Here is a 19,401-nt window from a genome sequence, read left to right on the forward strand (position 1 = left end):
ACTTCTTCTAACTAGTACTAAGGTTTTATCTAGAAGAAAGTTGTATAATTTAAGTATTAATGGATTCTAACCGTCAGAAGTATAGGTTGGCATCTCCTAGCCAGAATCAACACGTGTGTATGATTCAGTTCTGCACTATTGACTCCATTCCTTTCCTACTGTAACTTGGCATTGTTTATGTAACAGCCAGATAGCAGTGGATGGAATGGATTTGAGTTGAAGGGTAAGCGTATTTGCCTTTGTTATGGGAATGTTAACATGGACAGCACAGCTGACTATTTGGAATTTATCAGACTTTTTTTGTTTTCAGTTAGGGCTTTGACTAGTTAAGATGGAATTATTGACTTCTGGCTACCTTGTTCCACAACAGGGTGCCTTTCTTGTGTGCTTACTTCTCCAAGTCTTATTCAATCAGCTGTGGTAAGATACATATGTTAGATGACATTGAGGAGTACCTTAAAGTGTCAAAGAAAACTTCAGGGATCTTTTGGCCTAACTGTAGCTGACTTTGGGCTTGTAGAGGACCCTTCAATGTGCTTATTTTATTTGATGCAGTGATAAGTCATAGAAGGTAAAGATGTGGAGGAAAGAAGAGCACAGTTTATACAACTCAAGGCTTGGTATCTAACAAACCATAGAAAGTGTCTTGCACTGATACCAAAGTTATTGAAAACGGCTCTTTTGGAGTTGTTTATCAAGCTTAACATGTAAACCATATAGAGTTACTAGCAATCAATAAAGTTTTACAAGACAAGAGATCTAAGAGTAGAGAACTGAAGATGATTGTATCATGTATGCATTTGTTTCCTACTCAAGTGATGAAAGATGAAATGAACCTTAAACTGATAATGGAATTTATTCCTGAAGTGATGTATATTTAATAAATTATTTAAATGCAACATATTCTGAATATATCATTTCACACAACATGTGATTTCCTTCTAATTGCCTTTCTTCTTTTGTCATTTTAATGAGATAATACTTGTTTTGTCCATACAGTGGTACTTCTATAATGCTGCACGTCATGCATGAAGGTCGACAGCTTCAGTGGTAACCTAAATGGTATCTCGAGATGACATAAATCCAGTGTTACCTACGTCCACTATAATAAAACCTTTATTGTAAAAAACAATATAAATGCCTTGGAACATAATAAAAACATTTACTCATCAGAAATATCCTAAAAACCCTGGATTACTATAATAATACCTTCAAAAAAGTCAGAAACAACATAAAAGTGTTGGAATACTACAAAACCTTTACTGCCAGAAGTAATATACAGGAATGTGCTATGAACATTTACAGATTAAAATGTGTTACAAGGTAATACAGAAAAACATTGGTATACAGACCTTCTGCATTGAATCAGAATGTACTTAATTATGCTGTGTACCTCACTATAGTATTTGTGACTAAGATATTCAAGTTTTTGTATGCTAAACATTCTTGATAAATTTTATGTTGTGTATCTTAATAAGGAGTAAAACATGGTTGACTAACCCAGCAAAAGTATTAATTATCTTCCCAAGAACTTTTACAAGGTTGTAACAAAACCTTGGTTTCATTTGTTATAAATTTCACACAAAGCTACTTGAAAGCTGCCTGCACTATCTATCCCTAATTTAGCAGTGATAGACTAGAAAAAAGGTAGCTAGACTACAACACCAACCACCAACTCTTGGGCTACTCTTTTACTAATGAATAGTGAGATTGACCATCACATTATAATGCCCCCATGGCTGAAAGAACAAGCATGTTCAGTGACAGGGTCTACCATCACATTTAGTTGAAGTTTTACAGATTGCATGGCTTGTTTTTATGTTGTTCACTATCAGTGGAGTCCACATATTTCATTATTTTATAGCACCTCAGTATAGGGGTGAGAATGGTTTAAAAGAAAGAAATGATCATTTTCCCAAGTTCCAGAGAGTCCCATAAGTATAAGATTTTAGATTCTCTCTCTCTCGGGTGTTGGGCTATATTCTGCACTTTTTTTAAGTGTAATTTTAATAGCAATTTTTAACCAAGAAATGGTTAAAGTATCTTATAAGATCTTTACAAAAGCCACACATGGCTTTTCTCACAGTATACACTTTTCAGAAATGCTTTTTAATCATACAAACTACATTCTCCTACCCCAGCAACTCCACTTTCACCTTGACATTCCTTTCCAGCGAGATATATTCAGCCCCTTATTCATCTTTTCAATAAAATTTGCCTGTCCCTATCTCCATTACTTTCTTCATATTCTTCTATATTTAAAAGATCACTATAGTGCAGTCCGTTCTCTATCAAACAATGTGCTTAGAAAAATGGAAAATGGCAGATTAACAGTCAAAATTTTCTGTAATTCTATCTGATTTGCTCATTTCTCCCCAGTTAGCACATTTTGTCTAATTAAGTGGTATTTAATGAAACATTGTTGTAAATTCCATTTTCACATGTTTACCACTAGATGCCACGGATAAGTACTAATACTAGACCATGAACCCGACCATTCTAACTTTGACCCTAACCCCTTCCTTCCACTGATCTCTATAATGAGCCAAATGACAAAAACAACAACATGGAATTCACAAAATCTATGGAAAAATTTCATTCCTGACAGTATAAAGAACTGACCAGAAGTGGATTAACTCATTTATTTTCAATGTAAAATATGTAGGGGAGCAGCAATTAATGGTAATTTTTGTTTAAATTTTTTTGTGTGACTCATATGATTGGGAAACATATATTATCCAACAAGATCATATGGACCTCACCTGTAATTTTATACAATTAAGGCTGTTAAACTTATCATAATGTTCAAGGTAGAACTATAAAAGAATAAATTAATTTTATCCTACCACAAGAATCCATATAAACATATCCTAAAGGAACATAATGGAAGAAACAGTGAAACTTAACCAACTGGTTGTATCTCACTTGGCTATTACCAGAACATTTATACAAAACATTAAAATAAAACACGAGTTTTCAAAACTTCTGACTTACATATTGTTTTGGTACATTTTAATTGTTATTCTGGTTAATGTGTTAGTAATTACTTTGTATTATTACACCTACCTTCTGAGCAGCAACAGCCAACTTTGATGTCTCAAGATACTTCTTGCTGGCTGTAAAAACTGAAACTCGTAAGTGAGAAAACAGAAAACGGCATTCTGAGGTAACAGTAAACTGTTTTATTTTTTTTTTAGATAGCAGCTAGAAAAGAATCTTTATACCAGCAATTAGGTTTAATACAACAGCATAATTTAATGAATGGTGCTGGATGAAATACTTGTACCATTGTCTGGAAATGACAATCGCATTATGTTCTATCAATGGGATAGAGCTAACAGAGATGATGATGATGATTTGTACTTTGCACTTGAGTAGATGAAACAGTGTATTATAGTGAATATAAAGGAAGACTGGACATTGACCGAATACTGACCTATGTTGGAATATCAACAGTTGTGATTTGTACTAGGTATGACAAAACTTTGTATTCTGCAGGATAGCCAACTGTGTCACAAGAAATGAGAGGACTGTGGGATACAGGAAACACCAGTTAGTATTTCACTGAAGAGTAAACAATTTCATGAGGATTGTCACAAAGATAACTTGTGACTACACAGATCACAAGGGGATACAGAAGGCACTCAATGCTTATCACACCACCATTATTCTGTTGTTGGTCAGTTAAGGCCTTTTCATAGAAGTTTACTTCTACCATAGCAGTTAAGAAGTCTAGTGTAATAGCAATAACACTGGCTTACCCAGGAACCACGTTTTCATGCAACATAAAGTTTCACATTTAACAGTATGTTTCACATATTGTGTGGCCTTCGATGCTATAACTTAGTATCTTCTTCACATTCACTAAAATGGTTACTGGACGATGCATCAGAAGAGTTATTTTTAGTTCTGTAGGAATGGCTTGCACCCAATACAAATCCGTGATTTGTCATGTCGGCACATTCTGATCTCACTTCGCTATAGTCATCAATCTGTATCTTTAAACCACAGTCCTCTAACACTGTACTTCTCTTCCTTTCTGCCTGCAGGATCTCATGATCCATCTCTTCTTCAGTCATCTTTCTTGTCTCAGAATGTTCAAACTGTGTAGCACGCACACAAAACTTCCCTAATCCTTGTTCATGGAGGATCTGAAATTGTTTTGATAAAATAAAATATATACTGGGGTTATTTTAATTATTCAAAGAATGCAGTTAAGAAAGAGAAGAAATAAAATGTACTAAATATACATATTAATTATAGCAATTTTCAATTATTGTCCTCGAGTTAGATAAACATTTATTGGTGTAAAAATAATTGCAACTACAAAACACAAATATAAGTATTCCTAGAAACAGTCACCTCCACTCAAGCACACATAAAAGAGTTATCACAATAACGTCTAAACATAAAGATGTTGAAATTCTAGTTCTAAATGTTTAATGAGATCAGCTTCCCAACACGTAATTAAACTACACTGTTTCATACTTTTCTTGTTGTTAAAAACATTTTCTTAAGATTGACATTGCCAGAACAATACTTAAAATTTGAACAATTTAATTTTTAAACAGTACCTTAATATAAGCTCTGGCAATATAGAAACAAAATTAATGAATTTTACAAACTGTTATTGCAAGCTTGTGTACTGAAGCACATTATGCTAATATAATAGTGAATTAATAAACAATGATTTATAAGCATAAAGAAATGGATTTATTTGGGAGGGGGGGGACATGCTCATGTTTCGACACAACAATGATCTGTCTTCTGTTCTGTGGGAACATGTAGTATGTTCCCCAAAAATAAAACAACTTCTTTATGCTTATAAATTGTTATCTGTAAATTTACTATTGCTATTGCAAGCATTAAACAATATTATCTATAATCAAATCAGGCACCAAGTATACACATGAGGAAAATAATTACCTTATTATTAATATTACAGCATTATTAACAAGAAATGATAAACTTAGGTTGACTGAAGTTACATCATATAGTTCAAATCTGAAAGTCAATTTCAATAATAATTTCTGAATACTCAGTTTTTTATACAAACATTTCCAGTGTATTTTCTGAAATCTAATGTTTTAGTTTAATACAATGTTAGTTCTTAAAAATAGTTTTATACTACCATGTATTAGTACCATGTTTGTTTCTTAGTCAATGTTTTATAGTTTTGCTCTAGTTCAAACAGATACTTATCTCTGAAATATGAAAAGCTTTTCCCACTTCAGTTTCCCTCATGCCATGAGCAAACATGACTAAAGTTCTGAATATCCTTCATATGATGCAAACCGTATGTAAACTTACCCATGTTTCGCCATTCTCCCACCTTCCATGCAACTTATCATGCTTGTATCAGGAGAACTTATATACGTTCTGACAGAAACCAATAATCTACTGGCTGGGTGAGAATGTATTTCAAGAGTTAAGCATCTGTTACTAACTCATTTTAGTTCTAAAAATGTAAAACTCAAAACAGGTAGACTTACCTCTGAGATAAAAAAAAGCCAGGATACTCTCATTGAGATGGAGAAGAAAGCTGGAGGATCTGAGGCAGGAAGGTAATAACCTACACCACAATAACTGAAAATGTGGTACAAACAAAACTAAATAGAATACAGATCCAGAATAGGTTCAATGGACTTGATCCATGGGAACAATTAGTGGAGCAGACCAGCCTCATAAGAGACTAGACAGACCAAATAATGCCACTGAGAAAATACATTCTTCTTAGCAAGGTACATGCTTGCCCTCAACACTTTTTAAATAAAACATAAAAAAGTGAAGTCAAACAGTATGTTTTTATTTACCTATGGAACCGTCACATTTTCAGGTGGTGCCAACAGGTATTCAGTGTCAGATTACAATACACTGTTCTGCACCTGTAGTGGAAAATTCTCAAAGTAAACCAGTAATAGATAATAACTGGACATGCTTCTGAGGTTAAAGCCCTCTACATCTACATCCAAAAAGACCAGCAGTTTACAAGATTTACCCAGTCAGCAGGTAGTCGGGAGAATTAAAAAGACCCCGGCAGACCTGAGGTTGAGCTTGACAACTGAAGACCCATGTAGACCTAAGGATGGGCTTCACAAGTGTAGGAAAGTGCAATGGGAACACTGACTATATTAAAAAAGATAAAAATAAAACAGTAAGATGTTCCACACCCAGATTGGAGTTACAAGAAATCATATGAAGGAGAATCGTCTCAACTTTAACGCCTCAAATGATACATAAGGATGAGCACATAGAGGTGGGAAATGTACCCATTGAGGCATCATCACCAACCATATGGCATCCTTTGTCACCTTCCAGAGGGCATCACCCTCTCACGAAACACCACCGCAGAGGATGTATTTTATGTATAAGACAATGGCAGAGATATATGCAACATGTGAGATTCCCAACTGGACAAATCCATTCAAATACAGAGTCTCATAATACTTATAAGACAATATTTTATGTATATAATGACCTGAGATGCCCCTGTAACTGATAAATAGGGTGTTGAACCACATAGTGATACAGAGGTTATTATGCACAGCAGCAGTGTGGATCCTAGTGTTAAGTAAGAAGGTAACAAAACAGAATTCACCTGCTAGGGATTCCAGCTGTCTTGAAGAATCACATGGAGTAGCAAAATGTATAAATACAATTCTTAAGAGTGTATTTGAATTTATTCATATGCTGGCCTGCAGAATATCCTTCTAGGGTATACTGCCACTGGAATGCTTAAGACATTAAACAAATGGCAAATTTGGTGAGATATAACCTGGAATTCACTTGTAAAGTGTTGAAGAACATTGCAGTAAACAACACACAACTGTACAACCCACAATTTGCTAAATTCGCTCAAGCAATAGCCAAGGATCATAATTCATTCTAAAGTAGAGATTGTTTTTTTTCTGAAAACTCTGAAAGATTCAGTATGTGTTAGATAACAATGAATAATCCTGACAGAAAATTAAAATTTCCTTTGAATGAGAATCAAAATCAGTCTCGGCAGGTAACCAAAAATAAGTGAAAAAATGGGGTTTACCTTCTCTCACAGCCCAACTTGTATGTTACAAGACTTGATATTAGTACAAGTATAGGTCCTCTTGGAAAAAGCATCGATGACCTAGATGTCAGAATGTCTTCTGCTGCATGCAAGTAATAAAATAATATGTGATTTGAGGGAAAGATGACAGATCATCATATCACTAAGTGTTCAAAGGTGGGAGAAGCTACGAAATGTAAGACTAAATCCAAGACTTATTTAGGACAATGTTAGAACAGTGAGAAGTATGAAAAAGGTCATTTAACAATGGAAACAAAAGTGATTGATGACTTCCATGGCATCAGAAAGTGGCAGTTCTATAACCAAATATGGAAGAAACTGATAAGCTACGATCATGAAACAAATATATAAGAAAGGAAGAAACTTGCTAAGGAGTTGAAAATAAAGAGATTGTTTATTGCACCAACTTCTGAAGGTTGCCCAATAAGATTGAAAGATAGTCAGGGAAGACTGCCAGCAAGAATGGATTAATAACTGAATCACACAGGAAAATAATAAGGCTTCTCGGGCAAAGATCTGAACAACAGCCAGCCATGAAGCCATAGACATTGGACATCATTGTGAAAAAAAGGACATTCTAAAATGACTACAGTATTTCCATGGAGTTAATGGAACTAATTCTCATTGAAAAAAGTAGATGTTATAGTGGAAACCATGGTTGAGTTGGCCAAAGTGCAGTAATACTGAGAATCCTGAAATACAAATAACAAATAACTGAAATACAAATAACTGAGGAAGAAGATGAAGAAAAGAATGAGACCAATGGAAGAAATAGGAAATAGGCACGGGAGGTGTTGCATGTGAGTGCATCTACGAGTCCTCAAGAGTATTACTTCATTAAGTGAAGCTACTGACCCTAAAGCAGAAAGACTGTCTTTGGTGTTAGGTATCAAAGACATAAAAGTATATACTTGAGACTCGAAAGCTTGCAGCACCACAAGAGATAGCAGAAGTGTACTCTGAACTTGTTGATCCAAAGCCCAATATTCATAGCAAATACTGGGTTAATTCTAAAATGTGAATTGGAGATATGGAAGATCCACCCAAGAGATGTATTTAGCTGGGTGGTCAACTGAGAGTTCTGTTGTAAGAGACTGAATATAGATCAAAAAGCAGCGAAAAAGGTATCGAGCTCAAGGTAAGAGCAGTGAACTCACAACTATCCCCTGATTGCAAAAAGAAGAAGTAATAGGATGACTGATAAACATGGATATCAAAATAAGCATCCTGAATATCCATCATTGTCATCCAATGGCCTTGATAAAGAAACTTTCCCAACAACCTCATGTTTTCTATTTAAAAATGAGGTTTCTATAGGAAAATAGAAGTTGAGTTAGGTTTATGACAGGTCTAATCTCCTGATATCTTCAGGACCACAAAGAGATGAGTGAAAATCTGGATAATCATAATAATGATTTCAACTACACCTGTCTTACAGAGTTTTGTGACTTCCTGATCCAGAATTTATAAGAAAATATAATGGAATGAAGAATAAAAAATGTTGTGACCAGATTGAAGGACTAATGAAATCCAATGATCTCGAAGCTAAGAGTTACATAGATGAACCAGCAATCTGAGACACCCCTTCCCAATAATTCAGATAGGAGATTTGTCCAGAACAGAAGAAAGTCATTGAGTTGTTTGAGAAGGTCCACCTTTATTACTACTACTTTGGCCATTTTGAAGGGTCAAATGAAATGAGTTATAGCAACTGACAAAAAATGAGATGAAGATAGGGGAATAAAAGCAGGAAGAGGAAGATTACATGCTGGTCATCTCAAAAGGAACGACTACCAGAAGTAAGTCAGAATGCTAAAATCGTAATCAGCTCTTGCTGGTATACTTCTCCAGAATAGGAGACTAGAGAATGTACAAAGAAATGATGCTGGAAAGAAGGTCTTTAAAGGTCAGCTTAAATATTGAAATGTGGTAAAAGGTACCTTGAAGCAAAGCATGATGGGTGATGTTAAAAAAACATAACAGACACTTGGTAAGAAAAACTACACCATTTAAAACCACACATGGAAGACAGCAAAGTAAAACTTTTCTCTCTGACTAAAAGAATCAGGAAAATGAAAGTAGCTAAAAGTTAACAATTACTTTAAAGAAGAAAGTCTCAAAATGAAACAAAACAATGCCCTGGGCAGAAAACTGACAATGGGTCAAAATAAAAGAATTACATGTGGAAGACCCCACCACCACCACCAAGAAAAAACGGCAAACTATTAGTGAGTGAAGAACTTGAGAAGTAAGATAAATAATGAAAACTAGATGAACCTATTAAAAGATTAGTAACATTTAGATATTAATTGATTTCTAAAAGTATCAGGAATGACTTGAAAATAATCAGAAGGTGGAAAACACAGAGATTCACGAGCCGAATCTTCCGAAATGACATTAGCATCCTCAGGCATAACAGAAATTAGTTCAAGATTTAAAATAGAACACATCTGAGAAAAAAAAAACAGAAATGACACAAGCAGAAATTTTTCAAGAATGAGACATCACTAATAAATCCTGTTCTTCAGACAATGAAGTACAACAGCCAGAGCAAAACAAAGTTTTTTTTAATTTTCTAATTTAATCATCATAATGAGAAAAAGGCAGATCTTCCACAACTGAGAATACACATGAAAGTAAAACCTACTATTAGCAGGCAATATGGTATAAAACACATGAAAATGTAGAACAATCAGGACCAACATTACAGTTATAGGAATTCTCTGCATGTTAGAAAGAGACTCAAGAGCAGGTGTATAAATTCCAGTATTGGTAAAAACACAGGGCTTGAGTTGCATAAAGTTATCAAGTGGGACTCAGATCCACAACTCAAATGAGTTGGGGGGAATGTCTGGGGACTGCCAGAGGCCCCCTGAAGCTCTAGGGTTTGAGATGCTCTAAGAAGCATTCTGAGCTATTTAACTATCAGAATCACAAGTCTATGTTGTAATTTGGCATGGCTGAAGTGAGAAGGTGAACTAAGTGAGTGAATATGATGGAAAAAGATTGATAACCCTGGTAACTTACACTTAAGCTAAATGAAAGGTAGCACAATATTATATTGTGCAAAGATGGTGTAAGTAGATGGGGATAATCAGTTTTACCAAATTGTTACTGTGATACACAATTCATTCACAACTTATACTATATATGTTATGTATATGTATACACTGTAACCTGGATATGATTATAATACGTAACATTCCAAAGACTTTGACATTTTGAAATGTATGCAAAAAGTCTATGACAGCCTCTTATTTCAGTTATTTGATGACATCACAATGTATGTTGACAAAGAAATGTAGAAGAATGACATGTTACAAAGGAGGCTTACAGTGAAGTAGGCCTGCATAACTGTCATGAACTAGTAAGATTGATTAAATTTATGTATGTCCTTGGACATTCTACGACAGGAATGTTTTCATACAAAATTCTAACAACAGGGGCATTTTTACAACAGGAACAGTGCTCCAGTTCGCTCCCCCCTCAACTCAAGTCTTGTAGAAACACTTGTACCAGTACTAAGCATTGACTTCCAAATTCATATAGTGAGTGAAGTAAAGAGCACAACTGTAAACAAGAAAATGTTGATTATGGCAGGAAAGCAGAGCTTATTTAAATGTCTTCTTAACACATGTGCAATAAGTCACAAGAAAGGTGGAAGAGTGGAGAACTATGAGTAAGTTGACACATGCTCTGAATTATGTGGAGGAGATTCAGAACTTCAGTCACATTTAATGGCTGGAGATAAAACCTTGTTGAAACGTTGTACATTTACTGTTATGTTAAACTTATATTAAAGTTTTTCTTCATTACCCATTCAAGCCGTCATCATCAAGGTTATGTTAAACTTATATTAAAGTTTTTCTTCATTACCCATTCAAGCCGTCTCCAACCATTATTAGTCTCAAAGTGGGTTCCTCGTCATCGAATTTAAACGATAAGCTACTATTAATCGTCAGGATAGTGTAAAAAGAAGCATTAAATCAAAACTTTAAAACAAAATTATAAGCTACTATTTCTCCATAGAAATCATATGGTGTTTCTCATTCAGGATATTGAAATAAAAAGTATTCAGACTGGAACCTAAAATGAGAGAAACCCTACAAATAAGTTGGTGTTTCACGACACAAACTTCATCAAAAATGGAGGGGGAGAAGGAATATTGATAAAATCAATTCCTAATTGTTAATTAACACGCCTTCAAACCTTGTTGAGTGTGTAGAATGTCTAGCTAGCTGCAGGAAAAACCTTATCCGGCCAGGATTTGACAACAGAAACTGTTCATTCCTTATCCACACCTCTCAACTACCGGTTTATTCCGAATGTTTGTGTAGCTGTTACCCAAAGAGGCAGTGCCATGGATAGAGTCAACTGTTCATTCCTTATCCACACCTCTCAACTACCGGTTTATTCTAAATGTTTGTGTAGCTGTTACCCAAAGAGGCAGTGCCATGGATAGAGTCTTATTCGCTGTGTTGCATATTTTTCTTATGAAATATTCATCATATAAATTCACAAATAGTTGCTGTTAAGTTGTTATTATTTGTTTTAATAAACAATGGTTAATAAATAAATAACTGACGTGATAAAATGATAACCTTGAATATTGTTGCCAAACTCATTTTTCAAAGAACGTTTCAATAAATTGCTTTTCTGGGGAAAAACAAATATGATACAAAACCATAAATATATTGCAGGTTACTTCTCAATAATAATTACATGCGTGGTTCGAAAATATTATATTTACATGTGCTTGTTTTCAGTGCAAACGGGCTATCTGAGCTGTCCATCACGGGGAATCGAACTCCAGATTTTAGCAGTATAAATCCGCACACTTACCGTTGACTCACGGTGTCAAAACCGTTTGATAACTTTGTACAAATTATGTTGGATTTTTTTGGAAAAACATTTTTAAGCACAAAGCTACACAGTGGGCTACCTATTTTCTGTCCAACATGGGTATCGAAACCCGCTTTTAAGCGAGCGTTATAACCCCGCAGACTTATTGCTGATCAACAGAGGGCACACATCAAGATAACTAGATATTAGTATATTATATTTTAAATAAAAATTATAAAATATTAAAGAACAACCGAACAAGGTAATCACGTATTGATTACAATATGTACATATTTATAAAATATATATTTATTTAATAAAATACACAGGATAGCAAAAATGTGCTACTGGAGAAAACTCAAATTATAGGTAAGTTGATGATGCTGATTTCAAAAACGTAGACAGAATTTGTCCGTCACCTCTAGATTTTGAGTTATTGAAATATCTCAATCTTTTATCAACACTATGTGAAATACCATTCAATCAACTCGAAACAATAGATTTATGCTGTAAAATTAAGTTTACTTGGACAGTTTAATGCGTGAAATTCATACATTTTTGATAATTTCAAACATTGACTTTATTGTGTCGGTGTATAGTTCCAAATATATTGTTAATATGTGCTATTTGTTCTTGATATAATTGTAGCAAATTGCACCAATTTTGCTTTATTCCAACGCTCACTTGCTCCAACTGGAACTCACGAAACCCTCACGTGCTCAGCTATCTAGAACATTCGAAAAGTCCCTCGACTGAGCATAAAATGGGCGGAGTCAGAGATCTATCTCTCAGTTGCCTCTCACTCACTCAGTTGGTCACTTCGCCTCACTCTACGCACTGTCAAAACAAAGTCCGATTTTCTTCCTCACATTATACTCGCGATATAATAAAATTTTGCAAAACTCGAATTCTGTAAACATAAATTACTTTATATTTTTCAGAAAATCATTTGAAATACTGCCTTTTTACTGTAGTAACGGTATAAATATTGGATTTATAACGCAAATAAGTGGAACCTATATGTCAATATTTACTTTAATGATTAGGCATAACCAATGAAGTTTTAACTCTGTCACTGATACAGCGATGATGTTCGTTTAACTCAGTCGATTGGAATAAATCGTTAAGTAATTTTGAGTCAGATTACAAGAAATCTTTAATAAAAACAAATGGAGGGGGTTATACTAGAAATATTTATCATTTGGGAGGGAATAATTTATCAAAATACAAAATGAAAAAAAGGGAAAAAATAAAGTTTACTTTCGTACTTTAAATAACATCCAAACATTTTAATTCTGTATCCAGCAGTTGCTTAGCAACCTCAAGCTTGAAACTCACGCACAGATTTAACGATGAGGAGAAACATTTTTTCGAGTGGATTAGGATCCTTATAGTAGAGCCACAAAACTACTAGTCAAAAAATAATTATATTTATATATATCATCTGAGCTAAAATGACTCAGGCCTTTATTAATCTCTTCACCGAGCTGATGCAAACAGAGACGTCAAATGCACCAGTAGAGTGCGCTGCTGGTTAGAACGTCCGATGACATTCCATCAGTTCAACCAAGTTTGAACATGACACTATATAGTTAATGACTTTCTACTCACAACACCGGCATCATATCCGATAGTTCTAACCTACCACAGCACGCTATAAGGCCATAAAATAAAAAATAGAAATAACGAAAACCCCCGATCTATCACGAGACAGAAGAAAAAAAAACAACAAAGGTACTCAAAAAAATGTCCAAACACACGCTACTTTTGTTAGTTTCTAAGAAAACTCCTAATTCGGTTTCCTTGGCATCATAGCTTGTAAAATATTAATACAAAAGTATTTTCATTAACAATATACCCTGCAGCAAGACTATTAAAAAGTCTTGTACCTGGGAAAAACTTTAGCATGCTTAACGTTCTTCCCCTGGTGAGACTTACAACGCTAAATTTTGGGGTTCGATTTCTAGGTGGACACAGCATATAGCCTAATGTGGCTTTGTTCTAAGAAGAAAAAAAAAACCCTTAGCGTTCTGTTTCTTCATACAGAATAACGTTAAACGTGTTTTAGTGAAGTTATTACAACTGTTAAGAACTTTGATATTCCCTTAACGTTTCTGTTTATTCATATAGAAGAACGTTAAAGGTGTTTGAGTGAAGTTTCAAAGTTCTTAACAGGTGTAGTCATTCCCTTAACGTTTCTGTTTGTTCATATAGAAGAACGTTAAAGGTGTTTGAGTGAGGCTACTGTAACTGAGGAAAGCTTCAACATTCATTTAATCTTCTGTTTCCTTATATAGAAAGACTTTAAAAGCGTTTGAGTGAGACAGCCCTCTTCGAAATAACTGGTATAAAATCATAAAAAAGTGAAGTATATATTAATAAATAACCATATTGACTTGGCGAACAAAAAACAGTCAGATAAAAACGGCAAAACAGACTTTCCAAGTATACATGATACATAACATATCTTGTTGCTACATTTAATGTTCTTGAAAGTTTCCTTTCGGCTAATAAAGATATATGATAAATTAATGAACTAAATATATACATATATCCGCGCACGATTCAGTTTGACAAATATTCGTATATTAACAGTCATGCATAAACACTTACTATAAGTCCTAACTCAGAACATAAACTAATATTGTACCTTTTAAGGTGTAACTTTCATGGCCCAAACTTCTTGTGTTCTCCATAGATACAATTTTTCTGTTGGGTGATTAGCACGTTTTCTTCAAGCTCTTCCAAACTGTTGACCATCCGAATAAAAGAGATGAGTAAACATGAAATAACGGAATAACTAAACACCAGTTTTAGTGTTAACTATTAATAATTCTGATTGTTTTAAATATTACTGTAGGTTTTTTTATTGAGCGAATAGGAGGAGCGAAAACTTTGCTGTAAAATTTGGAAAGTTACGTATTTATTTAATAACATTTAATAATTATGATATTTATATAAGCAATAAAGCGCTGTTATTTTAAATGTAGTATATATAGTATCTGAATACCTTACATCATTACATCCAGACACACACACACACACACAAAAAAAACACACCACCCTATTATTAAATAGGCTTGACCCGTAATATCAAGGTCACGAGTTCGAATACCTCTTTTGCTTAACCTTTCAGCCATGAGAGCATAATAATGTTACAGTCAATCACACTATTCGTTGGTAAAAGAGAGGCCAAAAGTTGGCGATGGGTGGTGTTGACTAGCTGCCTTCCGTCTAGAATCTCACTGCTAAATTAGGGTTAGCTTTTCACGAAATTCAAAAACAGAACAAACAAAATAATAAATCATATTATCCGGATAGCTTACGTCCAGATGTGGTATATTTCAGCTCTGACGATATTTTGTTCCATTAAACACAGACATACAGACCTTGACTTCTAATATCTATGACATTTTTGAGTCCTTTTTAACCCATGGTTACTGTATGGTGAGTTAATTTGTTTGTTTGTTTTGAATTTCGCGCAAAGCTACACGAGGGCTATCTGCGCTAGTAATTTAGTAGAGTAAGGCTAGAGGGAAGGCAGCTATTCATCACCACCCACCGCCAACTCTTGGGCTACTCTTTTACCAACGAACAGTGGGATTGACCGTCACATTATAACGCCCACACGGCCGAAAGGGCGAGCATGTTTCGTGTGACGGGGATTCGAACCCGCGACCCTCAGATTACGAGTCGAGCGCCCTAACCACCTGGCCATGCCGGACGTATAGTGAGTTAAACAAAAAAGACTCAAACACCCCTTAAATATTATATACACATCACCGTTATCAGAGATTTAACTGTATTTCTTTGAGTTGCTGACTCAAGCTGCACTGATGAGTCTTGAATAAGTGAAACCGTGTCAGCAGCAGAAAGTCCGACGAATCAAGAGATTATATTTTCAATTTTACCTTTCTGGAAAGGAAAAGAAAAAATATAGTGTAAATATTCGAGCCTAACGTAACTAACTCGAGAAGCACCGTATTTCGATTGTGATTATAACAGATTCTAATATCCTACGACAAATACCCCATCCAGTGGGTCAGCGGTAAGTCAGTGGAGTTATAACGCTAAAAATCGGCCATTACCACTCAATGGATTGCCTACACTCTGCCCCCCACTGGCACAGCGGTATGTCTGCGGACTTACAGCGCTAGAAACCGGGTTTCGATACCCATGGTGGGCAGAGCACAGATAGCCCATTGTGTAGCTTTGTGCTTCAATTCAAACAAATAAACAAGCCTATACTCTGTCTCGTCCCAAAACTCGGTGTTACAAGCTCTCAGGCTTATCGCTAATGGCAACAACAGCTAGTTGTTCAATACGAGTGAAGTAACCTTCTAATTAAAATGTTGTTTTAGTTGATTTAGCGGGCAAATATATTTTCCTGTAAATAAAACAAATCCGAAAATCTCAAGTGAGGATCGTTTTGTTTGTTTGTTCGCTGCTAAGCACAAAGCTACACAATGGGCTATCTGTACCGTGCCCGTCTGGGTATCGAAACCCGGTTTCTAGCGTTGTAAGTCCGCAGACGTACCGCTGGGCCACTGGGAGACCCCAAATATCAGAAAACGTATCAAAACTACTGTTTTGTGATATTGTTAAAATCCCCCCTCCCAAAATCACAGTTATGACTTAGTCCCTGATATGTTATTTGGGTGATTTTTTGTTTGTTGTTAAGCAGAAAGCAAGACAGTGGGCTATCTGTGCTCAAAATCCAATTGTTAGCATTATAAGCCCTCAGATGTCGGGCTGAACGCTGCCTGGTTGCTATGCCATTACTATTTCAGAAAACAAAAGTTCAAAACATAAATAAATAAATAATATTAAGCATTAAGTACCATCAGAACAAAGTGTTTTAAGTACCATCAGAACAAAGTGTTTAAAGTACCATCAGAACAAAGTGTTTAAAGCAAAGTTTTCATTTCTGGGAGAAAGGAATTACAAATTTTGTTGTCACTATAACTACAGTTGCTTAGGAACGACCAAGTACATTAGAAGTTGAATTATTATTTGTTTATTGTAATGAAGACTGGTGAGCAGAGCACAGATAGCCCATTGTGTAGCTTTGTACTTAACTACAAACAACAACAACTGATATTTGGGAAGAGTGATTTGCCAAGTTATGGTATGACGTATTGCAACGCTTACCCAAATTTTTAGAATATGTATTTTAGTTCAATAAGCTTATATCTTGTGTTTTGTCAGTTTTTTTTTACCCCCAGTGGTCCAGCGGTATGTCTGCGGACTTACAACGCTAGAAACCGGGTTTCGATACCCGTGGTGAGCAGAGCACAGATAGCCCATTGTGTAGCTTTGTGCTTAACCATAAACAAACGTTGTTGTTTTTCAGTTAATGTTTATTTAACGAGCTTTACGATTAATTCCATCGTGATTCCGATTCCTGGAAAGAGTTGTTTTCCTTGTTCTCCATCTTCGTGTACATTGGTTAGATGACATCAGTGCACAGAAAGTAGCACACGACCTATTGACCTTTCATTAAAAAATGTTGTACTTGATCCCACATCGTCCTTGTCCCTCTTTTCTCCAATCTCAGATCAGTTAAAGGGAAAGTTTCAAAGGGGATTTATATGCTGTAAAAGCAAGTTGTAGAGGTTGATTTATTAGTCTAATCCTTGAGTACTCAAACCATGAATCCCCATAAATGCATTCTATTTCAAATGTTTCACAAGTAAGTCTAAATGTCAACTTTCACGGTTGTTATTGTATTCAAAATTACTTCCAAACTCAACAACTACAATTTTGGAAGGGTGTACTTACTGGAATCCAATGGTTAGAACTTAAAACCTTTAGGCAGGGCATTTCTTCGATCGTAGTTGATTGATATGGGCATTCTGCAAATTTTTCTTTTTATCATAAGCACGACAAATGAGAACCAAATAATTTGTCTTGTTTTTGCCGTTTTATCATTTTCTTTTTCATGTATATTTTTATCTCATTACTTTTTTATTTTTCTTAAAGTTCCTTTGTCCTTCGATTTTTTAATTCTCTGTTATTATTTGTACTCATGACTGTAAGCTTTTTTTATATCTTTCTTGCATTCTTTAGTTTATAATTCCTCATATAACCTGTCCTACTCACAACCAAATACTTGTTGTTTTATCTTTCGATGTCAACAACTGTATTTTGTTTTTCACTATTCTGTTATCACCACTTTCCACACCCCTAAATTTTGTGTCCTCTGAAAAAACAACAACAAAACAAAACACCAATAGTGACTTAAAACAAGTCAGGTCTGGTTAGTTAGGATGTACAGTTCTGGACCAAAAAAAGACAGATAAGAAAATATAAACAGTAGGGAAGAAAAAAAAGATAGGTGGATAAGTATAAAAAACAAAAGATGATACGATGTTCATATAGATATCTAAATGCAACTAAAAAAATACCTCACCATAACGAATTGGTTACTGAGTGAAGTTTACTTTCAAATCAAATTTGGTTGAAATTCCGAAATACGTTTGCGATATGAGATTATTATTCTCTGAGCATTCGAATATTAATCAGTTAACTGACCAGTTGTACAAGACTATAGTGTTGCAATTGGTCACCACAGCCTTTAAGTATTAGTTTAATGACTGTGGTGTGAAACCTTTAAATGGTGTGAATGGTCACCAAAACTTTTATATATTACTTTAAAGTTGCAATTGGTCACCACACTATGGTATTTAAAGTAATATATAAAAGTTTCGGTGATCATTCACATCATTTAAAGTTTGTGGTGACCATTGAACCACTAAGGTTAATTAAATTAATATTTAAAGGTAGTAGTAACCACTTAAATCATTACAGTCACACAACTAATATCTATAGGTTTTATTCTATCAACAATTAAAACACTTCACTCATAATCATTTCGTTATGAGTGTATATATATATATATATTCTATGAGTAACATAGAATATTAAATGATATTTTGGTGAAGAATGGATGTCTTTTATATTGAAAGGAACATACAACAAAACTTAGTAAGATAATCAGTTTATTATCACCCAGTGGCTCGAGCCACAAAGAGTGTAATTAACAAAATTAACATTCTACTTAGTAAAAAAACAATCAATAAGACAGATGGAGATATTTAGGTAAAAAGATAGATAGGCTATCTGAGAAGTCACAAAGCTGAAAATTAGTTTAACATTTTCTCTTTTGCAGTACTGAGTTATAGGAATCCAATTATTCACCTCCCACCTTGCGACGTACACTTCCTTACGTATTTTACCCTCGAGAGGTGAATGTATCATTAACCATAACGTGACTCAATTATGAACCTTTCTACTGGTGATGATGATGATGTTACAAGAAAAAAATACAAATTGATCGGAGAAAAAAGATTATTAAAATAATTTTCCTGATTATGGGAAATTGAAAAAAAAAAAAATCAGATGCCAAAAGAATCGTTGTTTAGCAAGTTATGTTACATCCTCCAGAATTTGAAAAGACCTCCCAGTCTCTATAGAAATATTTAATGTTTAATCAG

At 34.6% G+C, this 19,401-nt stretch overlaps 1 protein-coding gene across 1 annotated transcript in view; it reads right to left on the bottom strand.

Annotated features, from left to right (window-relative positions):
• Positions 1-1,040: 1,040 nt before the first annotated feature.
• Positions 1,041-19,401, bottom strand: part of LOC106466326 (voltage-dependent calcium channel type D subunit alpha-1-like) — a 167,449-nt gene continuing 149,088 nt past the window's right edge. Inside the window, exons 33-34 of the mRNA XM_022394309.1 lie at positions 3,067-4,151; positions 1,041-1,102 (exon numbers count right to left, since the gene is read on the bottom strand). Coding sequence (XP_022250017.1) covers positions 3,837-4,151 — 315 coding nt within the window. The 3' untranslated portion in view covers positions 1,041-1,102; positions 3,067-3,836. The remainder of the gene's footprint in view (positions 1,103-3,066; positions 4,152-19,401) is intronic.

This window comes from Limulus polyphemus, unplaced genomic scaffold (assembly GCF_000517525.1).
Source record: "Limulus polyphemus unplaced genomic scaffold, Limulus_polyphemus-2.1.2 Scaffold2223, whole genome shotgun sequence".
Lineage (NCBI taxonomy): Eukaryota > Metazoa > Arthropoda > Merostomata > Xiphosura > Limulidae > Limulus > Limulus polyphemus.